This window comes from Cynocephalus volans, chromosome 14 (genome assembly GCF_027409185.1).
Source record: "Cynocephalus volans isolate mCynVol1 chromosome 14, mCynVol1.pri, whole genome shotgun sequence".
NCBI classification, from domain to species: Eukaryota; Metazoa; Chordata; class Mammalia; order Dermoptera; family Cynocephalidae; genus Cynocephalus; species Cynocephalus volans.
The window spans coordinates 100,968,776-100,995,384 of record NC_084473.1 but is presented as its reverse complement, the minus strand read 5'-3'; the positions used below and the strand labels follow the sequence as shown (position 1 = coordinate 100,995,384).

Genomic DNA, 26,609 nt, shown 5'->3' with positions numbered 1-26,609 from the left:
CTTAAACATAACTCTTTCCAAATTATCCATGGAAATACACATACTAGGTGAAAAAATTTTTAAAAAGTTCCACAAGGGAAAAAATGGCACTAAAAGAACACAGTGGATGGTGCAGAGGTCCAAGGGACATCATGAGCTTGAGACACTTTCTGTCCTTTAGACGTGTAGGAAATGACACAGTCGAAAAGTTTCTACACACCACTGGAAATACCCACAAGAATCATGTGCATGTGAAGGCCCTCTGGGTAGGATTTGTCCTTTAAAGCTTCCTGTGTGACTTGCATTTTGGTCAGTGGTTCCGATTTCTCCATTTCCCATTTCTTGATTTACAGAAATGAAGAGGATTCTCAGGGCGGAGCTCTGAGCTCAACGTACTCTGCTCTGGCGATAGAACAAGGTCATTGCAGTGATGACAGGAACAAGGGAGAACAATGCTTTATTTGGGTTGGATATTTGTTTGGCTTGTCGCAGGAGACAGGATTAAAGGATTTAATATTTCAGGTAGGGTTTTTCACTTTTCATGTTAACTCTGTGAGTCTTGTGGTCAAAGTTTAAAGTGACAGATAATATGATATATCAGAAGTGTGACATTAATACACAGCATTTCCTTCCTACTGTCAAGAAGGGAGTAGGAGAAGAATTATTGGGGTTAACAGCTTTCAGCTGATGCCACGCATGGATGGGAACCCAGAGACGGTAGCTGGGGTTCAGGAGGAGCAGCTGGATAGGACTGAACAATGGTTCCACCGTCTTTCACAGGAAACCCGGCTGCTCTGGTGATGCTGGAGTCTCCTGGGACACGTAGACTTCACGCAGAGCGTGAACTTCTTTTCCCCTACAAAATGGGAAGAGTGAAGGACACACAAGGAAGCATAATCCCTTGTTAAATCAAACCCTGTTTGTAAATATATATTAGAATTCCATTTTCTGATGTGTTTCTATGTTGCTTTGTTTATTGTGATTTTCAGATTGTTCCACCAAAAAACTCCTTTGGACGTATTCTGCAGGGAGTGAAGAGGAGTTTGTCTTATTTTGTGACTTGCCAGAGCCACAGAAATCCCATTTCTATCACAAAAGTCAACTCTCACCTGAACGCCTGCCCTGCAGAGGCAGCAAGGACCTACCTGATGTTCAGTGGTACCTACAACCTCGGAATGGAGATCCATTAAGGGAAATTACTAAAAGCTATTCTCACATCATTCAGGACAAGAGCAATCTCCGTTTTTTGACCCCAGTGAATAGTGCTGGGTCATATATTTGTAGTCCCAGGATTAGGTACATCTCAAATGCATTCCTATCTGAAAACATTCCCCAATCCGCTATCATCTTGATAAAATATTTATATTCACAGGACCTTGTTAATCTTCTAGGAGCACCCAGAATGTGGCCTGTTGTGTCAAGACCGTCTTAGAAGTTAAACCCCAGATAAACGCATCCTGTGATAACTCTGTATCCCATACACAATACCTACTTCTCGGTAGCATGCACTTCATTTACTGCCCCAGTCTCAGATGCCAAAGTGATGCACAAAGTCCAGAGGTGACATGGTACCAGGTAAGAATGAATTCTCTGAAACTGGTATAACAGCATTATTTTTATGGTAATATCTCTGTATATACTTTACAGAAATGTGTGTTTGAGAATCTGAGGTCTAGAGCTTTCCGAAGGCTGGACCTGTGCCCATGCAGAAGACCTGATTTTCTAAAATGGTCTTGCCTTTTAGGTAGCTACAGAGCCTAGTATTCTCATTAGTAGAACCATTCTTTTTACCAATGCCAGAAATATTTCTAACATTCAAGTATATTACAGATGAGGTAAGATGTAAACTTACTAACATCTGCTAGTGCAGAGGGACAGGTTGCTTCATTTTTACTGTCTTTGGAAAGCATTGGGCATTGCTAAGGGGAAAGGAGAACTCAAAGAATAAGTCCTGGAAGGCTTGTGAAAGAACTAGGAGACTGGAATACTTCCCAAAGAGGACACATCTGGGGGACAATTAGGACAAACACAGGGTAGTCCTGGGTGACAGGTATCTTGCACAGGTGAGATGGTAAGGAGGGAACACAGTGCTAAGATAAAAAGAAAACAAAAGCAAGTTTCATAATAATGATGAATTATGAGTCACATGTGAGTGAACTTCCATAATAAAAACGCTTCACATTTCATTGTGGTTATAGTTTTTTCATGTGCTGGCAAACGTAGAAGTATAAATGTTACTTCAGCATCTCCTCCAGCAGAGCCCATGGCACTTGATGTTGGGATGGTGGAATCTGGGAATAGAATCTAAATTGTCTTCTACAATCACATTAACTGTTTGAAGTCCAGTACTTTGCTTTAAAATCATGCACAATTTAAAATTCAACTTCATAATGCATGTGTTTGTTAATATAAATATTTCATTTTAAGTTGTCACTGATTAAAGTCAGGAAGGTATACCATGTTTTTCTGGTGGTCTTATGCACTCCAAAACTCCAGTTACTGTGGTATGAGAAGATATTCCCTCACTTGATTCTTAAGAGTCTGCGATGTTAGATAGACTGGTGTTACTATGTCCATTATAACAGTAAGTGCATAGACAGGTCATACGATGTAGCTTATGGTCCTGCATCTGTATTTTAAAAGAATGTTGGCCTCAATAAAATCCTAATTTAAGAAACGTCTTAATTTCATAACCTCTAAAATGAGGTTAGTAAGAAAAGCCAATAGTTTTGTTCATTATTTTCAGTTCTCTCTCAAGAACAATACTTCCCTTGATTCAAAGTATGTGTAATCTGGGATGACAGACATCTTGCTGTCTAGGTGGGCTGTTCCTCCCAGTAAAGCAGCCTGGCCCCAGTTATTTCAGATGGAAATGTGTTTGAATCTTCAATGACTGTATACCTGAAATGAAAGCTATTTTCACTTGCAGGTGAGCAGAAGCCACATAATAGTACCTGTATATTGCTTTTATAAGCCAAACCCTAAAGCTGTATGACATTCACAAAAGGAAGCTTTTTTTCACTTCTCTGGGGCTTTGACTGCAAACGTCAGCATGTGTTTAATGGTGAACAGGCAGGCAACTGTCCTAAAAGTAGGGGAACAATGGCTGTTATTAAAATTGTACCTTCTGATACTGATTTGGACAGGTCCCAGGTCAGGTTATGTCTCATGAATTGCACACATGTGCATGCACACAGTAACGTGGAAGTCACAAACTTCATGGCAGTAGTATATCACCAAAACTGATGCACTTTTCTTCGTGCTAAACCCCAGGTTCTCAGGGGGTGGGTAGTTCACACTTCAGACAGACAAGAGATGAAACTGACATTGGCTTAAGGTGATGAAAACATGGCTTTATCGAATTCAAATGAAGCTGCTGACCAGGTATATACCCACCAGATGCACAGAGTATCCAAGTGAAATAAATCCATGGGCTTAAAGTCTCTGGACGGTTCCAAAATATTTTCAATAGACACATCAAAAAATGTAGGCTTGGAGATTCTTTTTTCAACATTTTATTTTTAAATTTTAAAATTATTTTTAGTTGACAAATCATAATTGTATACATTTATGGGGCACCATGTGATGTTCTGATATATGTATACGGTGTGGAATGATTAAATCAAGCTAATTACAATACTCATCACCTCATTTATCATTTTTTTGTGGCAAGACATTTGAAATTTATTCTCTTGGTTACTTTGAAATATACAATATATTATTATTGACCCTACCGAGCAGTAGATCTCAAAATGTATTCTTTCTGTCTAAATGAAACTTTGTACCCTTTGACCATCAACTCTCCAATCCCTTCTCACCACCCCTCCCCCCTCCCCCAGCCTCTGGTAACCATCATTCTACTCTCTGCTTCTATGAGTTTAACCTTTTCAGATTCCACATATAAGTGAGATCATGTGGTATTTGTCTTTCTATGCTTGGCTTATTTCACTTTGCTTATGTTCTCCAGCTTCATCTGTGTTGTTGTAAATGACAGTGTTTCCTTCTTCATTAAGGCTGAATAGTATTCCATTGTGTGTGTGTGTGTGTGTGTGTGAATCACATTTTATTTATCCATTCACCTGTTGCTGAACAAGGGTTGATTGCATATTTGTACGTCTTGGCTTTTGTGAACAGTGCTGCAATGAACATGGGAGTGCAGCTATCCCTTTGATACACTGATTTCACATTCTGTGGATATAGTCCCAGAATGGTATTGCTGAATTGTATGGTAGTTCTATCTTTTAATTTTGAGGGGAAAGTTCACACTGTTTCCCATAATGGCTATACTAATTTACGTTCCCACCAACAATGTACAAGAGTTCCCTTTTCTCTGTCTCCATGCCAACCCTTATCTTTCATCTTTTTAATAAAAGCCATTCTAATAGATGTGAGGTGATACCTCACTGTGGTTTTGATTTGCATTTCTCTGATGATTAGTGATGCTGAGCATTTGTTCATGTACCTATTGGTTGTTTATGTGTCTTCTTTTGAAAAATGTCTGTTCAGGTTCTTTACCCATTTTTAAATTTATTTATTTGTTTTCTTGCTATTGAGTTGTTTGAGTTCCTTATATATTTTGGATATTAACCCTTAATCAGATGTATGGTTTGCAAATACTTTCTCCCATTCTATGGACTGTCTCTTCACGTGGTTAATTGTTTCCTTTGCTGTGCAGAAGCTTTTCAGTTTGATGCAATCTCATTGATCTATTTTTGCTTTTGTTGCCTGTGTTTTCAGGTTCATATCCAAAAAAAAAAAAAGAAAAAGAAAAACCTTTGCCCAGATCCATGATGTTGTGGAGCTTTTGCCTTATGTTTTCTTCTAGTAGTTTTAAAGTTTCTTGTCTTACATTGAAGTCTTTAATACATCTTGGTTGATTTTTTGCATATGGTGGAAGATAAGGACACAATTTCATTCTTCTGCATGTGGATAACCAGTTTTTCCACCACCATTTATTGAGAGGACTGTCCTTGTGTGTTTTTGGCACTTTTATTGACAATCAGTTGACTGTAAATGTGTAGGTTTCTTGGCACTATTGTTGAAAACCAATTGACCGTAAATGCATAGGTTTATTTCTGGGTTTTCTATCCTGTTCCATTGGTCTATACGTCTGCTTTTATGCTAGTACCGCACTATTTTGATTATGATCACTTTAAAATATATTGTGAAATCAGGGAGTATGATGCCTCCAGCTTTGTTCTTTTTGTTCAAGATTGTTGTGGCTTTTGGGGGGTCTTGTGTGTTTCCATTCAAATTTAAGAATTGTTTTTTCTATCTCTGTTAAAAATGACATTGGAATTTTGGCACGGATTGCATTGAATCTGTAGATCTCCTATCCCAGGTATAAATCCCGCTTGATCAGGTGAATGATTCTATTAATGTGCTGTTGAATTTGGTTTGCTAATATTCTGTTAAAGATTTTTCATCTATATTCATCAGGAACCAGTAATTTTCTTTCCTTATAGTGTCTTTGTCCAGCTTTGGTATCAAGGGTAATGCTGGCCTCATAAATGAGTTTAGAAGACTTCTCCCCAGCTTTGATTTTTTGGGGGGAGAGTTTGAGAAGAACTAGTATTAGTTTTTCTTGGAATTTTTTGTAGAAGTGAGCAGTGAAGCCATCTGGTTCGGGACTTTTATGGGAGATTTTTTATTCTTGATTCAATCTCTTTACTCATTAATGGTTTGTTCAGATTTTCTACTTTATGATTCAGTCTTCTTAGAATGTATATGTCTAGGAATTTATTCGTTTATTCCAGATTATCCATTTTGTTGGTAAATAATTGTTCATAGCAGTTTTTTAGGGTCCTTTGTATTTCTGTGGTATCAGTTGTAATGTCTCTTCTTTTATTTCTGATTTTATTTATTTGAAACTTCTTTTTCTACTAGTCTAGTTAAAGGTTTGTCAATTTTATCTTTTCAAAAGAACAACTGTTAGGTTTATTGATTTTGTTTCTATTTTGGGCTCTATTTTATTTATTTTTGCTCTGATCTTTGTTATTTCCTTCCTTCTGCTTACTTTGGACTTAGTTTGTTATTTCTTCTCTAGTTCCTTGATGTGTAATATTTGATTGTTTATTTGAGATCTTTTTTCTTTTTTGATATAGGCATTTATTGCTATAAATTCCTTCTTAGAATTGTTTTTGCATAAGTTTTGGTATGTTATGCTTCCATTTTCATTTGGTTCAAGATATTTGCTGATTTAAAAAAAATCTTTTTGTAACTCATTGGTTGTTTAGGAACATGTTATTTAATTTTCACATATTTGAGTGTTTTCCAGGATTTCATCTGTTGTTTATGTCTATTTTTATTCCATTGTGATCTGAGAGGATACTTGATAAGATTCTAATCCTCTTAAATTTGTTAAAACTTGTTTTGTGGCCTAACATAAAGTCTATCCTGGAGAATGTTCCATGTGTGCTTGAGAAGACTGTGTGTTGTGCTGCTGTTGGATGCAATGTTCTGTATGTGTCTGTTAGGCTCATTTGCTCTAAAGTATAATTCAAGTCCAATATTTTCTTTTTTATTTTCTGTCTATATGATCTATTCTGCTGAGCATCGGTTATGAGGTCCCCTACTATTATTGCATTGCAGTCTATCCCTCACTTTAGATCATTTAATAATTGCTACAATGTTGAGTGCATATATGGTTAAAACTGTTATTTACTCTGGGTAAATTTACCCATGTATCATCATAAAAGGACCTTTTTTGTATCTTTTAACAGTTTTTGACTTAAAGTCTATTCTGTCTGATGTAAGTATATGGGCCCCTACTCTTGTTTGGTTCCATTTGCATGGAATATCTTTTTTCATCCCTTTACTTTCAGTCTGTGTGTGTTCTTACTAGTAAAGTGAGTGTTTTGTAGGCCACATATGATTGGATCTTGTTTTTAATATCTATTCAACCACTCAATGTCTTTTGATTGGAGAATTAAATCCATTTACATTCAAAGTAATTATTGATAGGTACGGACTTGCTAGTACTATTTGGTACTTTTTTTGCTTGTTTTGTAGGCTTTTTGCTTCTTTCTATCTTTCTTCCTGTCTGCCTTTGTGTTTGATGGTTTTCTGTGGTGATGTTTTTTGTACCTTTCTTTCTGCACACCATTTTTTTCTGCACTTTCACTCCCTTTCCTCTACCTTTTTTGATTTCAATCTTAAAATTTATTTACATTTTTTGTCATTTGTATCCCTTAACAATTTATTGTAGCTGCAGTTGTTTCAAATGGTTTTGTCTTTTAACCCTCATAGTAGTGATAAAAATGCTTTACACACCACCCTAATAGTATTAGAAAATTCTGAACATGACTATGTTTTACTTATAACTTGGAATTTTTTACTTTCATAATTTTTTGTTATTAATGAACACCTTCTGTTTTAGCTTAAAGAAATCCTTCTAGCAATTCCTGAAAGTAGGCCTAGTGTTAATAAACTTTTTTAGCTTTTGTTTGTGTGAGAAAGTTTTAATTTTTATCTTGTTTCTGAAAAACAGCTTTGTTGAGCACTGTATTCTTGCTTGGCAACTTTTTTCACTTCAGCACTTTGAACATATCATTTTACTATCTCCTAGATTGCAGGATTTCTGCTGATAAATCCTTTGGTAACCATATTAGGACTCCCATTAATGTGATGTTTTTATCTTTTGACACTTTCAGTATTCTTTCTTTGTCTTTGATTTTTGATAATTTGATTATGATGTGTCTTGATGAACTCTTGGGGTTGAATTTGATTGGAGACTTCTGAGTTTTCTGTACCTAAGTGTTATCTTTCTTCAGATATGGAGAATTTTCAGCCATTATTTCCTTAATATGCTTTCTGGGCCTTTTTCTTTTTCTTCTACTTCTGAAACTCCTGGTATGCAAATGTTAGTTATCTTAATGGTGCCACCTAATTCCAGCAGGCTGTCTTTTCATCCTTTTGTTGTTGTAGTCGTTGTTTTGTTTTGCTCCTCTTACTGGATAATTTCAAATGTCCTCCTGAGCTCACTGATTTTTCTGCTTGATCAAGTCTGCTGTTGAAGCTTTCTACTGAAATTTTTAGTTCTGTTATTATATTCCTTACCTCTAATTACTTATTTTTTATCATTTCTATTTTTTAAACTTCTAATTTTGTTCATGAATTGTTTTAAAATTTTTGTTTAATTTTCTATTCATATTGTTATGAATTCTTTGTCAGTCATTTTATAGATCTTTATTTCTTCAGAGTTTATTATCAAAGCTTTATTAGTTTATTTTGATGGCATCATATTTTCCTAATTTTCCTAATCCCTGTGTCCTTGCATTGGTGCCAGTGCATTTGAAGAAAGGACCACCTCTTCTGGTCTTTGAAGGTGTTCTTTGGCAGTGATAGGCCTTCACTACTTAATCTGGCTTGGGACTCTAGATGGGTCAGTTGGTAGCAACCCTAGAGAAGCAGACCTTGGTATTGGGCTTTCTAGCTGGGCTGGGCTGCAGCCTGTGCTCTGAGGTTGACTAGAACTGCCGGCTGTGCTCCATGGTCTGAGACTACTGGCTGGACTCTGCAATCAGGAGAAGCTGCTGTCTGGGCTCTATGATTGTTTGTAATCTGTTGTTGGGCAGAGCCACATATGCTAGGCTCTGAGTAGAGGTGAGGTCTGTGGGGTTGCTGCTCAACCACTCAGGGTACACAGGGCCAGAGGCTATGCTCCACAGATAAGTGTGAACTTGAGTTTGCCTCCCAGTCTAGGGTAGCATTAATCAGAGCACTGAGACTTGGTTGGGTTGACACTCAGCCACTGGGGTTGGGAGGGGCCAGCTGTTCTCTCTGCAGATAATCACTGTCCTGCACTTGCCTCTGGCCTGAGGAAGTGTGAAGAAGAGCTTGAAGATTCTTAATTAAAATTTTTAATGATTGAGAAGTAAAGATTAAAGTGAATTATTTGTTATTTATTCCAAGAACATTTTCTGTATATAAACAGACTTTATCTTAAATAAATGATAATAACATTTAATGAGACAGCATTTTCATGATCTTCAACTAAAGAAATCTTTGACACAAGGCAAAATTATAGCAAAGGGCAGCGGAAGAGTCTCTTCTGGAATGACCTAGGACACCAAGATATGGGTGTCAGTGACACTGCCGTGACCTCCTGTCAGTAGGATTTGTGCCATGAATAACATTTCCATTGGTGGTTTAAGACAATTCACTCATACGCCACATTTGCTTGTCACAATGCTGATGTGGCTTCTGGGTCATTTCTGAGCCCTGTGTTCCATGGAATTTTTGCACATAGACCTGACACCACTTCTCATTTCCTTTTGTTCTAGTTCTTGTAGCAACTGGCATTCTGTGAGCCAAGTGCCATAGAGAACTGGTGAGCATGGGGAAGTTGGCTCTATCCAAAGGTTAATATGTTTCTAACTAGGAAAGAAGGAAAGACGATTTTGATTATATTTTTGAAAACTGCTTCCAAGATCAATGCACTGGCCCATTCCATTGTTGTCGTTGTGAATATTTCAGACCTCCCATAATCTTGGGCAGCTTCCTAACACCTGTTCAATGCAATAATCCACGTGCTGTCTAACCAATGCTGAAAACAGTGGAACTGTTTCCTTCCTGTTGTGAACAGAATATTGATTCAGCATACAATCGTCTTAGCTTTGGGATGTTCCACGGTATGGTTGATTCATTCTTAGTGGGCAGACAGGTCTTTTTCACAAGAACTGCAATCAAACAGTTCTATGAGCACTCTCTATTTTGTGTTAGAAATTGTAACCCATGTTTATGATTTTACATTTATTTCTGTTAAATTCTAATTTGTTGGTTTTAGCTCATCATTCCATGTGTCAAGATATTGGAATTCTGATTTTGAAATACAACATATTAGCCATCTCTTCCAGATTTGTGAGGCTTGTAGATGAGATAAGCATACATGAGATGTGCTCACTGAAGCTCTTAGCAAAAATACTCAACAGGATAGCACCGAAGACAGCGTTCTCAGCTGTGGACTCCAGAGTGATCCTTCTAGTTACATATGGTCCACTAATCCACCATTTGGGGTATCGCTGCTCAATTAGCTAAAAAGGCACCAAAATTTCCTATCACTCAGCCCACGTGTATCTTTTTTTTAACAGGGAGATTGTGAAAGTACTTTGCAATTATTCACTACAGCAGTGTGCTTGCTTTACTCCTCAGCCTCTGAACTGACCACTCACTCACAGAGGAAACTGAGATGACTTCGATACAATTGTTGTCAGTGAATGCAAGCTGGCTGCTCTCAGTGATCACTTCCTTTTCTAAGGGACCATAAACCATCTGTTTAATAATTCACTCAAGACTTTAGCTAAGGCTTGACATCAAGCCCATCATCGATAATTTCCCTAATGTACCCTTTTCCCATTACAAGATTAATATTAGTATAGGATTTATATATAAGTAGAATGTTGTTAGTTGATGATTGGGATTGTGCAGCGATACTTATCACAAAGAGCAACATTGTGCAACAGAAATGGAAAAACAGAGGAGATGTTCCGTGAATGGTGAGCAGCTCAGCGTGGTGGAAGCAGACAGTGATATTTTCATGGAATAAAAAAATTAAGTACTTAGACTGGGAAGTGTTCAAGAGGTGATTATATTATTTTGAGTGTCTCTGGCTCAAAATATATTCACAGCACTTACCAAGTTGGAGGAAGTAGAAGTTAATTCGATTAGGGGTGGAAGAGAGGTCATGTATACACATCTGAAACAACGAGTCCGAGAGAGGGAACTTTAAAATGGACATGAAGATCTGAAGTCCATCAGGGAGCACAGGAATACAAATGTAGATCCTGGTAGTTCTCCTAGACTAGGCAGTGGGATTCTGGTGCCAGACTAGGCACAGGAGCCCCACTGTGTTGCCCAATCCCAGGGAGCCCTGTCCCCATAGAATGATACAATGTGCATGGTGCTTTCATGAGTAGCTCTACCGTCTGGTAGTATAAGAGCTTGATGATATTATAATACTGTATAATATAACAACAGGCCTTAGTGGTTAGAATAACTTTGCTCTTCTCTTTCTTCATACGTACCTTTCAAGGTGCTTTTCAGTGTCTCCAGCTTTTTTTTCGCATGCCTCAGTTCTTTTTAGGACTTATTCATACAGGGTCACACTGGTGGATATTCTCTCTTCCGTGTTTTGTTCACGACTGTTTCACATCTGAGCAAAACAAAGAGTTCCCTGTGCAGCTAATTTAGCTTCTCTCTTTCCTCTGGAATCATTTGTAATTGTATTAGTTTCCTATCATTCCTGGCATAAATTATTTCTCCCTAATTTTTTTTCTTTGATGTTTCCTTTGAGTTCCATCTCACAAAGTCTTAATGATGCATACTAAGCCATAGTTATCTTTTTGTGTAATAGGAAATCAGGTCTACTTTGGTGTTACCCGCCCTCTTCAGTGGCTCAGCTGAGATCTTTGTGACAGCTCTTCATTTTCTCTCCAGCTCTCTGATGTGATTTACTACACAGCTCTGCTCTAAATTTTGATCTCTGTGTGGTATTACTGTGTTCTCTAACATTTTATCTCTGAATCTCCCCCTTGCTCTTAAACTTCCTTTTGAAGGGTTTCTGATCTTTGGGATCACCTGATACTTATCAGGTCACCTGTCTGTCCCACCACTTTGTCTTGTTTACTTCCCACCTGCAGCTGCCCCCTCTGACCAGTCTGGTTCTCCTCTTATACTTCGTGCTAACCTGCTGGAAATTCCTTCTTTGACCACAGGGACCACACCAGAGACTTGGAGTGGGGGAATCCCTGCTTCTGCCAGTCAGCAGGCAAAGTGGAAGGGAAATTCCTCAGTCAGAACATGAAACTCAGTCAGAAAAATTTAGGTGGATTCTCAGTCTTCTCAACTTACCTAAGCTCCGACCTCTGTCTGTTATCTCATTTGTAAAACAGAAGAAATAAAATCCACACAAAGTCAGGTAATCCTTTGGATGATCATATGTGATAGTACAAAAGAAAAAATTTTGTAATCTATATAGACAACAGATTCTTACTCTTTTACTATTTTTGCTGTTTATCTCTTTTCTTTTAATTACAGTGGTAAGAGATATGCTCCTGGTACTCTCAGTTGGAAACTGGACGGCCACGTGCCATAGAAACACTGTTATACATGGAGGCTAGGGGCAGTGATAATCATTCACCAAACATTTCTTGAGTCCCTGCAATGCCCCAGACCCTGGTGATATAAAGGGGATTATGACAGTCTTTGCTTAAACTCACACGAGCTTCCATACCTAGCTGCCAGTCATTTTTCCTAAAGTGTCTGATCATGTGATTCTCCTTCTTGAAAAGCTTTTTCTTCAGTTGTATGTCCATTTATTCACACATCCTTTTCAAAGAGCCTTCTGTTGCTGTCCCACTTGCTGTATACTGGAGACATAAAATTCAAACACATCTGTGTTCATCAGCCTTTCTCCTCGGCCTTATTTTCTGTGCACACACTTTGCTTCAAATGTTCCTAAAGTGGCACTTACCTTCAATTGACTGATTTCTACATATCCTCCAAGGCTCTGATTAGACTTGAGGGAGCGTCCCTGCACTGTGTGAGCAGGGCAGGGCCGCTGTAGTGCTCCCTGGCACTCTGTGAATGGTACCCTAGGATGGCTTCCTACTCAGGGCCTGCCTTCCTGGACTGAGGAAAGAGGATCCATGTTCATTGTTCTCAGTGTGTCCGGCACCAGGTATATGTCCTGGCACAAAGGCTGCTCTCAAGAACTAGAGATACCTAGACACATCATTACTACAAACGAGCTCTGCGCAATCATGTGTGGAGTGCATGGAGGGGCCGGGTCTGCTGGGGAGCGTGTGATGACTGTCTCTACAGGAGCCGCCTCCTGAGTCGGAGTTGGAGGTTGAGCAGGAGCCTGTGCAGGGCTGGGAGACCTGCAAATGCAGGCGCCAGGAAAGAACGTGGTTATTTAGGGGCAGCAGCGGGAAGCGAGACTGAGATCAGACTGTGAAGAATTTTAGACTTTATCCTAAAGACAGAGGGAGTCGCCAATAGATTCTAAGTCAGTGAGGCACAGGTGGACCATTGCATTTTAGCGGTTACTTGACTCTGGGTTCACTATGAGTTAAATAATTGCTTCTCAGTCTTCAGTCATTCTTTGTAACATTTACGGACACCTGTTTCTTTATTATTTAATAACATTATGTATTACCCCCATGCATGGAAAATCTGTCAATTTCAGAAATACATACATAGGTACACACATATATATATACACCCGTATATATATATACACACGTATATGTGCATTTTTAAAAATTAATTTCGGTATCAGCCCTTAGAACACTATGAGTTTTCTAGAATACTCTTGGGGGGCTGAATCATGGTCTGGGAAACACTAGGTTAAATAGTTCTTTGTGGGCTGAGCAGGCTCCGTCATCTCCACACATAATGTAATTGTATTAGAAAATGCCTCTTGCATCAAATAAGAATCTTACAATTTAATTTTTGAAAACAATGTCCTCACAGCTTGTGGGATGCCTTCATCTCAGACTGGCCTTCCTCCTCCTCAGTTCAATTTCGTGAAATTTTTCTATAGGTGCGATTAATATTAATAAAAATTCTGTGATTAAAGAAAGTTATTTAATTTTCTTATCTTTTGGATAGAATGGAAAATTCCTCTCTAAGAACAGGAGCAGCCGAATCCTAGTGGGCGAAGTCTATGACTATCACCAGGGCACGTACGTATGTGATTACACGCAGTCGGATAAAGTGAGTTCATGGATAGTCAGAGCTGTTGTTCAAGTGAGAACCATCGGTAAGTGAGATTTTTGTCTCAGGTTTTGAGATCTGAACCCCAATTGGCCAATTAAAATTACCTTCCTTTGGCTTACTTATTTTTTATTGGTTATGAATATTCATGAGATACAAAGAAAAGTGTCTCCCCTCATGTCCATGATGTGACGGCTAAGTTGATACTGGCAGCATACCCATTACCACAAATTGCATTTGTACCCTGTGTCCGCCACCCAATTATCCCCAAACTCCCTCCCTCTCCTACATTCCCCCCAACTCCACTTTGTAGCCCAAGGAATGTTCTCCCCCTGTGCGAGTCCAACGCACTGCTGTGGTCCTTTCCTTCCTTCTTTCTCTCTTAGCTCCTACTTATGAGTGAGCACATGTGGCATTTATCCATCTGTGTTTTGTTATTTCACTCAACACAAGTTCCTCCAGGCTCACCCATGTTGCTGCAAATGGGAGTATTTCATTCTTTTTCATGGCAGAGTAGTATTCCATGGTGTATATAGACCACAGTTTCCTTATCCAGTCATCCATCGATGGACATTTAGGTTGGTGTAACTTTTTTCCTTTCAGGGAAAAAACAAGGATAGTCATACACTTGTAGCCGTGTGAAACTTGAATGTGAGCAAACAACTATTTCCCCATTAGCCCAGGTCCCCCCCCCCCCCCGCCAAAGGGAAGCTTAGTTCTGGCATGTTCAAGTTGTCACAAGTTGGGTTATCCATGCACTGTCCCTGGTATGCTTTTATTATAAGTATAAAAATTATTAAACCGTTCACACACAGAAATATTTAAGTGACATCCATATACTTATCACCAGCTTTAACAAGTGTTAACGTTTTTCCACATGCTTAAAATCTTGTTTTTCCTTTAAAAAACCAAAACGTTGCAGATACAGCTTGAGGTCTATGCCCCCATCTCTTCTCATGCTCTTTCTGCTCCAGCGTTGTCTCAGTATCATAGTTTATATCCTTTATATTTATGTTTTTATGCTTTTTTCTACATGGGTGTATATATTAATCAAATAGAATATAATTTTGTGTTGTAAAATGTGTTTTGTGCCATCAACACCTGGTTTTATGCTAAAGTATTGTTTTGCCGATATACGCCCCATCAACCATGAACAGACCCCCGCTATTCCCAAATAATATTTGCTGTTATCAGACTTGTCCATTGTTGTCAAGTCAGGTTTCTTTTTTCGCTTCCTCCCAATTTACAGTCCTCTGATGACCCATGAGGTTGACCGTCTTGTCATCTGTTTACTGGCCCACTAGATTTCTTCTTCTGTGACTTGCCTATTTTTGTCCCATCCTTTCCCTTGGGTCATTCTTACAAGATCTGCAAGTATCAGCATGAATAAACTGTACGAGGTAATTGATTTAAGCGTGGCCTGTGGAGTCAAATCAGAGCAGAGCCAGTCATTCGTGCTCTGTACTGAAGAGCTCGAGTGGTTGACTTAGCTCTTGGTAAAGGTATTAATCGATTTTACCTCCTGCTCTTTTATTGCAAGATGCAAACCACGCGGAGCACCCTAAGAGCAAGCTCCTGCCTGGACAGCTCTCAGTGCTCCATTTATGCTATACTGTCCCCGGGAAGAGAAGTGAGCACGTGACAACTCCACTTGCACCACCTTCCCCTCCAAGTAACACAAACTCTCAGTGTCACGATCTGCTTTTCTCTCGCCCAGGGGACACCATACAGCATCTCCTGCAGCAGTTTAACTCGAGCCTTCTCTTTCTTTATCCCCATCTTTCTCACTTGCTCATTCATTCTTGCCTTTATTCTTCCTCACACAAATACGTACTGAGCGTCTAAGATGTGGCAGGCTTGGAGCTAAGGGTGTAAGAATGAGGACCTAGACTGTTTATCTGGGTTCTGAGAACTTAGCATCTTACGTGGCAGACATAGGAAGCAATGAGGCGCGTTGGGCGTGTGGGAAGCATAGTAGACCCGAACCCCAGGAAGCCGAGTCCAGGTGAGAACGAGGCAACAGGACAAACGAGCCCAGGGCACGTGGGGCAGGTGGGGCAGGTGCCATTCCAGCAGAGGGCGCAGCACAGCGGATGCCCAGGGAGGGAAGGGAGCTCGCTGCATTCTAGGAGGAAAAGGGTCGCTTGAGGGTGAGGGTCTGGAAGCCGAGCCGACGTCTTTGGACGGTGTGTTCTCTTCAGTTTGAATAGAACAGTCTGGAGCTTTATTCACGAAACAATGGGGAGCCGTTGAGGGTTTTCAGTGGGACAGTGTCATGACTGGATTTGCATTAGCGATAGAGAGCTCTGTCTACTGTGTAGAAAATGAATTTTGGAGAGTAAGAACAGAAGCAGGGACAAGAGTTAGGAGGCTGCTGAGGTCAAGCAGGCGATTGCTCATGGGGACCCGAACTAGGGAGTGGCAGAGGGGGTGGAGAGACGTGGGTGGACTGAAAGGACTTGGTGACTGGGAATGGGGAAGAGGACAAGGGGGAGCCAGGTGTGAGGGCCAGGTGTGGAGCTGGCACGTAGGTGGCTTGCGTCATGTGCGACAGAGTTTGTCAGGGGGGGCAGCAGGGTCTGGGAAGGTGCTTCTGGTTGCTCCGTGCATAGACTTAGCACAGGTGGTGACAAGTGGCTGGATTTGTGACTCAACAGAACACGACGATGGATTTCAGGTAGAGGACAGAAGAAAGAGAGAAATCGAAGATGTTCTTGTTTTCTGTTCGGATTCGTTGGTAAATGGCAGCACCGCTTAATGGGGCTGGAAAGACCAAAGAAGAACAAGGCCTGAGGAGGACATTAAGTATGAGGCTTGAAAGGACTTTTATTCATCCAGGTCACGAGGACAAGTAGGCATTTAGATGAAGCAGCCTGGAGAAGTTAGGGCTGGAGGTGTGAACCGTGAGAATGGTCAACTTTGCATGACATCTAAAGCCAAGGAACTGAGTGATACCACCTAGGGGTGGGTCCAAAGGGAGGAGAGCCCAGAACTGAGCCCCGGAGTATTCCTGCACTTGAGGGGGTGCAGACCAGGAGGAAGATGCCCAGAGAAGATGGAGCGGGAGTGTGAGAACTCACGTCGGCAAGTGGGCATCCGTGGAAGCGTGGGCATCCGTGGAAGCGTGGGCATCCGTGGACACATGGGCATCCATGGACACGTGGGCATCCGTGGAAGCATGGGCATCCATGGACACGTGGGCATCCGTGGAAGGGCGGGCATCCATGGAAGCGTGGGCATCTGTGGAAGGGTGGGCATCCGTGGAAGCGTGGGCATCCGTGGAAGCGTGGGCATCCGTGGAAGGTGGGCATCCGTGGAAGCGTGGGCATCTGTGGAAGCGTGGGCATCCGTGGAAGCGTGGGCATCCGTGGAAGCGTGGGCATCCGTGGAAAAGTGGGCATCTGTGGAAGCGTGGGCAGGGGAGCAGCAGAGGAGGTGAAGCTGACGATGGAGGAGAGAGATAGCTCAGGGTCTGAGTCCTTTCATAGGGAAGGGCCAGGAGAGTGAACTGTGCTACCCAGGGAGAGCAGGTGGGGTGGAAGGACACTAGGAGAGAACTGGGAAGGGGATGGATGGTCAAGAGCAGCGCAGAGGAAGAGGCTCCCACAAGGACACAGAGAAGTAAATGCGGAGGTTGACGGTGAGCAGAGAGTACAGGAACTTAGAAGCAAAGGAAGACAGGGTTTCAAAGAGGGCTGGCCCCAGAGATAAAGCAGGTTGAAAATTCCATGCCCAATGGGTTTAGGTGCAAGGATGTCACTGGTGACTGTGGCCATAGCAGTCTCAGAGGAGCGATGGGGGCAGAAACCAGACTCCACGGGAAGTGAGTGGATGGAGGGAATGAGCACATGGAACTCTTCCAAGAATGCGGCTGGGAAGGAGGGGGAGTGAGTGAGGCAGGGGTGTTAGGTGGAGGGCTTTTCCCTCTTTTTTAAGATGGAGAGACTGAGCATGAATAAATGCTAGTGGGAAGAAGCTGAGGGGGGGGAGGGAGGGAGACAGAGAGACAGAGAGAGAGACAGAGAGAGAGAGAGAGAGAGACAGAGAGAGACAGAGAGAGGTTAAAGAGGCAGGAGGGCATTGGTGTCCGCGAGGGCAGGTGGTCCCTGAGAAGGAAGTGTGCACGGCCCTGAGAGCGAAGGCCATGAATCTCCCTATATCAGGAGATGGGACAGTGTGACAGTGGAGGCATATTGAAAGTTTGCGGCAGGAGGCTGAAGGATAAAATTATTAATTAAGGATTGTATTCTCCTTCCTTTTGAAACAAACCATGATTTTAAGGATGGAAAGGGTGAACTCAGATCTCCTTGACTTGTACAGTTTTGTGGGTGGGTTTCCCCCCACTGGGTTACTCATTCAGATGGCAGCAAACAGAAATCTTATGGGAGAGACAGGGATGGGGGCTCCAGTCCGCAGTGAGCGAGCAGGACTGGTGTGGAAGAAAATGCACACTGGCAGGTAGGGAAGAATCAAGGACTAATGTTTTGTGAGCACCACCAACCCGATGCCACAGTTATTTTGGAGAGGAAGCTTTTCACACACAAACCTGAGTTCCTAGATTTATGGATTATGGGTAAAATTTGAAGAGGGAGCTCCAAAACATTTAGATCAAAGTGTGGCCATGAACGCGAATCTTCAGCAAGCAGGCCTTCAGATTTCCTAATACAAATGATCGTTTTCTGTTTTCATCTTTTAGTGGGTGACACTAATCTCAAACCAGATATTCTGGATCCCATCAAGGACACGGTGGAAGTAGAACTTGGTAAGCTGGGCTGTATTATCTCCCTCGAATGACATTGTGCTTCTGGGAACAGGTGTAAGTGGGATAAAAAGAAAAGTGCATCGAACTTTCATGTCAGACAGAACAGGTGTCAGTCTTGACTCAGCCACTGACCAGTTTGTGGCCTTGCAAGTTACTTAATCCTTGTAAGCCTCAGCCTTTAAATCTGTAACTAGGCATCATAAAACTTACCTCACAAGATTGCATTGAGAAATAAAGGGACAATGTACGTTAAGTGGCTGGTGCACTGGACACGGGCAGTAGATTTTGGATTCTTCATAACTCACACCAAGAGCAGATGGTTATGTATATTGGTTAGGTCCTTGGCTACAGCTATAAATTTACCAACTTGAATAGCATTCATCCTTGTGAATATGATGTTTGGTCTGGCCTTTAAAAGAATAATACAACCCCAGCTCAAACAATTTTTATTCCCAAGTAGTGTCTTTTTTGGGTAGAGGGGAAATTGACTTCCTTGTGGTCTCCTTTCATTTTGTCAATTTTAATCTATGTCTTTTCACAAAGCCAAATGAATATTGCTGTATTTAAGAACATATTCTGGTTGTCTTAATAAAATAAGTGCTCTTTTAAATGCTAACCAAAGATTTATTATTGTAGAACGAAACATAAAGGTAGACATTATGATCACCAGGTGACAGTAACAGCATATCCTGATTATAGAAATAGCAATAGCAGTATGGGTGACATCACAAGAATGGAAGAAAGGAGGAAAAATGGTGGAAAATATTAATTAACTCAAATTAGTTAAGTTACTTATGATATATAGTGAATTCTAAGTTATTACTGGTGGAAAAATATTAAGGTACAAAGATGAGTTTTCAAATGGAGTCCCTAATCATTTCATGGTTGAATATTGTCTGAGGTAGAGCATATCTGCATATTCATTATGGGGAAAGCAGGTAGAAAGAGGGTAGTTAATAACATGCATGCTCACACATAGTGCATTGTTCAGAAAAACAGCTGAATATCTGACTAATTTCTTTGTTAAACTACATGCTATAGTAACCTCATCATTTTCATTTAATATGCAAATATTGGCTAGAAAAATGTTCTTTATTGATGTATATTTTGATGTTGAAGACCAGGCTGGTCACCAAAACTCCTCGTTTTTCTGGCGTCTCCCTCAAACCACATTGGCACCCTTAGTAATACGATTATGCTAATCTTCATTTTAAGAACATAGAGTTAAATGTTTGAGATATGAGTATTGACTGTTAGAGACAAACATACGTGATTTTATGTGTTTCTGAATGAGAGATTTGCAGACATTTGGTTATTTCTGACACACCTGTTTTACCTGCAAACCTGACTGTATCAAGCAACTGTCTTCTGGTCTGGTCTTCATCCCCCACAGAGGACAAAGATTTCTTACACGCGCTTCCTTCCTGTTTTCTCTGGCCTCTTCACTTTCAGGAAAGCCTTTAACTCTAAAATGCAAAGCACGATTTGGCTTCCAAAGGGACTTTACACCTGTGATAAAATGGTACATCAAAGATTCTGACCAGGAGTGGGAAGCCACAACACCTGAGGGAAAGAGGTAAGAAGAAAACTAGCAGACTCTATTCTTTGCAACCCAAACTAGATGCTTTCACCTTTAGAAACCTCTAAAATATACACGCTGAGTTGATGGTGTAGCCACTAGCACCAGCTAGTGGTGAAAATTAAAATTACAGAAATGCAAGTGTCTGTTCATTTTAAACATGGGGGCTGCGTGCAGTTCCTGAAAGGGCTATAAAATGAAATATTTAAGTTGTTTTAAAGCTCAATCGGTAGCAACAGTTTGATGCTGCTGCTTTAAAAATCAAGCTATCAAGCAGACAGACTGATGCAGGCTCCTTGAGTAGAAATATCATGTATCACGTCCAATATCCAGGAGACAATGCTGCCCCCCCACCCCGTTTCCACGAGGGTCACCTGTTCAGAGTGTGCGGTTAGTTCAGGAATCCAAATTTTCAGAGTCATTAACGGTCTGGAAAGTATCCAGAGAAAATGGCGCCATAATAAGGAGTCTGACAAAAAAAATATGTGAAGTGAGGGAGAGTTGCAACAACTTAACCTGGAAAAGGAGACTCTTCAGAGCTATTATGTTTTATGAGAAATTAGACTTAGTGTGTTGCTCTCTGGAGCACAGAACCCAGATCAGTGGACAGAGTGTACTGGTGAGAGATCTTAGCTAATAGAAAGCGTAACTCTAGAGATTCAGAGCTATCCAATACCTTGAAACGCTGGTGTCCAGTATCTGGAAGGGTCAAAAGGCTCGGATGCGATCATGTTCAATCAGACATCACCTTCAAGGATGCATTCGCTCTTTTCTCCAAGATGTGGCTTAGAGGAAGAGTCTATGTATGCATTAAGTACCTTCTTATTTTCAAAATATTTCAATGAACAAGTGTAATATCATTTTGAAAAGTATTCTTTATTACAAAAGATAAAGGACAGATTTTGGTACAACAATAAGATCTGGCAAGAATTTCTAAGCTCAGGGAAGTTACTGGATCCCCTTTTAAGCTGACAATGCATTAAAGGTCAAAGTAGAGGAGTGTGGCAAAGAGAGTGTGCTTTGACGTCACCTGCCCTGTGGTCTGAATCTCCATTTTCTATCCAGTGGAAATGTGACTTTAACCCCACGCACCTCCATCGTGCATCTGCTGTCTATGGATAATCACCTGCACTTTGCAAGGTCACCATAGGGGTGGGGACTATGTGTGGCAGGTGGGAGGCACTCACTGAGGAAGAGCCTGTCCTGCAGGCTCAGAGCAACACAGTCTAACACATCACCCACATAAGTAAGAGTTCTTAATGTGAAGACAGTTTGTAGATCGGCAACTTTAGAGAATGTAGATCGTGAGTAAACACTGAGACTCAGACCTTCCTGGATGGGGCAGAATGGCCTAGGCCCAGGACCCCGGCAGCCACCTCCCTGCAGAGTGACCTGGAGCTGCTCACCTGCTCTGTGCCTCGTCCGGTTGTGGCCAAGTCAGGATGTTTGCATCATTACTTTGTGGGGCTCCTGTGGGGTACAGAGTGGAAGGGATCTGAGAGCACATTTTCAGTGCTCAGCAGCGTTCCTGGTACACAGATGCCCTCCTCAGGACTTAATCATTTTCTATATTATTATTTATTATTATCTGTTCTCAAGGGGAATTTTCAGAGTAAAGAAAGTCAGATGAGGGCCACGAGTAAGTTATATCTTGTGTAAATGCTTAGCAGAGTCAATGATTTAACGAAGAACGAGGTCTCTCTAAGCAGTTTACACTCTTCTGCGTCTTCCTGTGCTGCTGGTCCACAGCTTTCCTGAGAACCCGGCGGCTGGCGGCTCACACAAGTTCCAGACCCACCAGTAGGTGTTACTGCACGTGACCGAGTGGGTGTGGCATTTCTCCTCTTTCCTAGGATTAAGTCCACCTTAAAGGATGAAATCATCGAGCGGGTCCTAGAGCTGACAGAGGTTACTCAGAGTGATCTGCGCAGGAAGTTCGTCTGCTTTGCCCAGAACTCCATCGGGAACACGACCCAGTCCGTCCAACTGAGGCCCGAGAAGGGAGGTGAGCCCGGAACCTGCCCTGCAAGTTCGCAGCTGCCTTTACTCGCGAGGGGAGGAATTTTCCTGAAGAAGAGTAACAGCGATGACAGCCTCTAACCTTTTCTAGGTGACAGGCGCTGTTCTAGGCACTGTGGTCATGGTAACCCGTGCAGTGTTCTAGCAGCTGCGCATCAGTGCTGCAGAGCTGATCCTCTTACTGAGACTCCCGCATGGGGCCGTGCTGGCAAAGCCTGTCACTCGTTCACTCGCTCGTTCATTCATTCTACAGATACCTACAGGGCGTGCCCAATGTGGCAGACACTGCCAAGAGTCAGCTCCCTTTCCTGGCTTCCGAATCCAGAGCACATAATGCATTCATGTCTGAAGGCCGGAGAATGGATGCGTAGTCTTGCTCAGCGTTCAGAATGATATGTCACAGACCAGACCTGTTTTAAAGCTGAACTAGAAATTATAGGTAATTTCTTAAAGAAGGTGCCCAGAGAGGAAGTTGATATTACTCATTCATTCATTTAATTAATAGATGATGGTAGCATGAGCAGGTTCGAACGTGTGTGAGGCTTAAATAAGACAAAGTGTGTTCCTGGTCTGCAGTGGGTGCCCTGTATGGTGACTTCCCTCAGCACAGGTCTGTAGGAGACCCCTACGTTAGCTACCTCCCATGGCAGGGGCAAGGGTAAACCAGACATGGCTCCCAGTCTCAGGAAGTTCAAAGTTTAGTAAGGATGATAATACATGAAAATAATTTACAGTATACGATGAGAGGAATGCAAGTGGATTATGTGGAAGTCTATGTGGGAAAAATAAATAAAATGGCTGTAATAAGTTTCCCAGGCTATCCTGATCAGGAACTGCCCGTTCCCCCAAGTTCTCTAGAGTTTATTGTAAGAGAGTTCACTCAAGACGTGATTTCAAGATGTTCCCAGATTCAGGAGAAAGGCGGCAGTGATTTTGATGAGGTGCTAGGGCAGGAGAAGGTGCAGGGGGGCGCATGGTGCTGGCGCCATGGGGTCCTGGCTCGGGAGTGGGGCCTCTGTGTTTGCTCACAGCTGCTGTGTCTTTCCAGTGCTGCTCGTGTACATCCTGCTTGGCACCGTCATGGCCCTGGTGGGTGTGCTGGCGGCGAGTGCCCTCCTGTACAGGCACTGGATCGAAATAGTGCTGCTGTACCGAACCTACCAGAACAAGGACGAGATGCTGGGGGGTAAGGTCACTCCAACACGTGACCCGCTGACACTTCCTCTCAGAACTGACATAGACAGTGATAATACAGGACAATAGAAAATGCCATCACTAGCCATTGACATTGTTTCCTCAGAGTTATTTGAGGAAAAAATTTCAGATTCCTGCTGCCAGCCAGTGCAGAACATGAGGGAAGAGCTTGGAAATTGGGTAATGTCGTCGTGCCTGCAGGTGTCGAGGCCTTCCTCCAGGTCTAGTGGCCTCACATCAGGGAACGCCTGACAATTACCAGAAATCTTGTAGACAGTGTTATTGTGAGGCATGCTGGAATTGAAAATAATCTGTCTGCTAACCAACCTAAAGTAATATGACAAATGACATAACATCTCTGTGCCTTAGTTTCCTCATCTATAAAATGGGATTGTAACAGCACCAGAGGAAGCTGTGTGGGCACTCTGAGTTAGGACATATTGAGCCTTTAGAATGGTGCTCACACATAGTAAGCACTCAGCATGTGCCAGCTGTCACTGCTTCCTAAGGACTGCAGTGTGCACCTGTCATGCACGGTGGCTACTTCAACTGTCACAGTGAACCCATAAGCCAGGCTGATATGATGTCATGTATCCAAAATTGAACCACTGGAAGGTGTTAGAGCTTGGGATTCGGACCCATTACGCCAAGAGTGTTTTTGAGATTTATTTTTTAAAAAATACTAGCTTTTTGGAATGGAGCAAATTATCTAATCAGTGTAGTAATTGGATGCGGGGTGGGAGGCAGAGCCGATTTTCAATCACGGTGATGCAGTGTCCTCTGCTGGCCAAACTGATGTTTTTCAGCAAAATCACTGCTTTGAAATTAATGCTTAATATTTAAAATTTTAGAAAGATCTAGAATGTTAGAATTGTGGAGGACCTAAATCACCTTATACTTCACTCTTTTATTGCAAAAGAAATTCAGTTTCCAGACCACAGAAAGATCCTGGTTTGCTGGAGTTCTCATGGGTGTGAAAGGAAGGGAGGCTGCTAAGGTGTGTTGCATGTCTTCAGGGCACAGCAGCGCTCACCTGCTGCGCACCCAGGAGCCCACTCCTTCCCACCTGGGCAATGCGTGCTTCAGAGATCAGCCCCGCTTGGGCCCTGGCTCTTTGGTTTTCTCCTCCATTGCTTCTTGGACCTTCCTCTTCTGTTGCTGGCACTTCCTTCCACTGAGGCCTCTTCTTAGATCCACGTGTAGCAACAGTAAAGAGCATCAAATAGCCTCAGCAATTAGCACGACTGCTTACTATTTTGTGGCAATTCTATTTGACAGGGATTGTGGGACATGCTGGGGAGGGTGTGTCCCATTTCAAAGCCTGTGAGTTAACTTTTGGGATTTTCTACTTGTTGCAGTTAGTTCTTTAGTATGTTCCAGTAATCAACGTGTTTGTAAGAATATAGTCAATGGAGGCATATGAGACCTTTAAAGTATTCTAAAATAAGGTCTACAAATATAGTTTCCTACTCAGAAGGGAGGGGAAAGGATATTTATCTTGTGCCTGCTACGAGCCAGACACGTACATTCCAGCCTGCTGGAAAGTTGTTATCTTCATTTTTCATGTGGGGATTCAAATATAGGTATATGGGCTGTCAGCTCTCTAAGGGAGTGTTTTTTCTCCTATGGACACAGGTCTTGGGTCTTAGCAGTCCTTTGCTCGCTGGATAGTGTCATGTTCTGATGGAGCAGACTCCTCTTTGATGTGTAGCTAATGAGACAAACACTGCAGATGCACAGAAAGCTCCAGGAACTCCTGGTGACTGCGATTTAATCACCCAAGACCCAGCTGTTTGATCTAACTCCAGTGCAAATGCAAGAGTGCTTCATAAACTAGAATTCGATTTGCGGCAGACAATCAATGCCACTCGGTGTAACTTTAAAATGGAGGTGGCCACTGCTTTTGTTTTTTAAGTCAATTTTGAAAGGATCTTGAATCTTATTTCTTATGCATTTACTATATGTTTTAAGCACATGCATGTGTACCACGATCATAAAAAATATATACAAATGGCTTACTTTTTTCATTGTTCCTTTTCCTCAGATAAAAAGGAATTCGATGCTTTCGTATCCTATGCAAAATGGAGCGCTTTTGAGAATGAGGCCGCTTCATCTCTGAGTGAGGAACAGTTGGCCCTGAATCTGTTCCCTGAAGTTTTGGAAAACAAATATGGATATACCTTGTGTTTGCTTGAAAGAGATGTGGCTCCAGGAGGAGGTAAGTCCTGTATGCCAAGAAAAAAATATGGAGCACAGAGGACAGGTACATTCAAGCTCTCTCTGAGTCTTTTCTGCCATTCTTTCTGTTGGGGGATGGATATACATCTTCTGGAGGTTTCATGGGCATAGAACATCTTGGGCAACAACAGAGAAAAACGTGTTCCAGAGACATGCTTTATCATTGCAAAAATCAATCTTCAAAAGAAAGTAATATCAGGCCTCACGTAGGCCTTCCAGAACAAAGATGTCTTCCCTGGCTCTGTGTCAGGAGGTTTTCTCTGTCATTATAAACAGGTGGCCTCCCTGCTTTCTGGGACTCTGCCCTCCACAAGCCTCTGCCCTGGGTCGAGCAGGTTCCTCAGGTCTGGGCCCAGCCCTGGCCATCTATGAGACTTCCAGACCTCATATGTCCTGCTGACATTCTCTGCCTTGGATACTCCCACCATGGAGCCTGGGACATCCCATAACCCCAGTTATCCCAGCCTACCTAGTTTCAATGAGCTTTGCTCCTAAAGAAATTGACAATTTGGGGAGACAACACAAAGGAAGGAATGTAAAATTGAGAGTGACTAGACACTAGAGTGTATCTTCAACTGTTGGTAGAGTTGACATGATTAAAGTGATAGACTAAACCATGTCTCCTTTCCTCCTTATGTAGAGTATCCATTGCAAGGAACCTTGGAGTAGATCTCAGAGATTCAAGGTTATTGTGATTCAAGGTTTAACAATATCAATTACAAATAATTAAATTCTTTATTTCCAGTATATGCAGAAGACATTGTAAACATTATTAAGAAAAGTAGAAGAGGAATATTTATCTTGAGCCCCAACTATGTCAATGGATCCAGTGTCTTTGAACTACAAGCAGCAGTGAATCTTGCCTTGAATGATCAAACACTGAAACTCGTTTTAATTCAGTACTGTTCCTTCCAAGAGCCAGAGTCTCTACCTTACCTTGTGAAAAAAGCTCTCAGAGTTTTGCCCACAGTCACGTGGAGAGGCTTAAAATCAGTTCCTCCCAATTCCAGGTTCTGGACCCAAATGCGCTACCACATGCCTGTGAAAAACTCTAAAGGATTCACGTGGAACCAACTCAGAATTTTCCCAAGTTTTTTTTCACTGAAAAGGACTCAGTAA

General features: G+C 41.8%; 1 protein-coding gene across 1 annotated transcript; it reads left to right on the top strand.

The window, feature by feature from the left end:
• Positions 1–431: 431 nt before the first annotated feature.
• On the top strand, positions 432–26,609 carry IL18RAP (interleukin 18 receptor accessory protein). Its single transcript, XM_063079043.1, has 10 exons — positions 432–501; positions 969–1,275; positions 1,371–1,554; positions 13,594–13,744; positions 18,395–18,460; positions 19,913–20,036; positions 21,893–22,044; positions 23,107–23,244; positions 25,297–25,470; positions 26,236–26,609. The coding sequence occupies exons 1-10, from the start codon at positions 432–434 to the stop codon at positions 26,607–26,609; spliced, it is 1,740 nt and encodes a 579-aa protein (XP_062935113.1).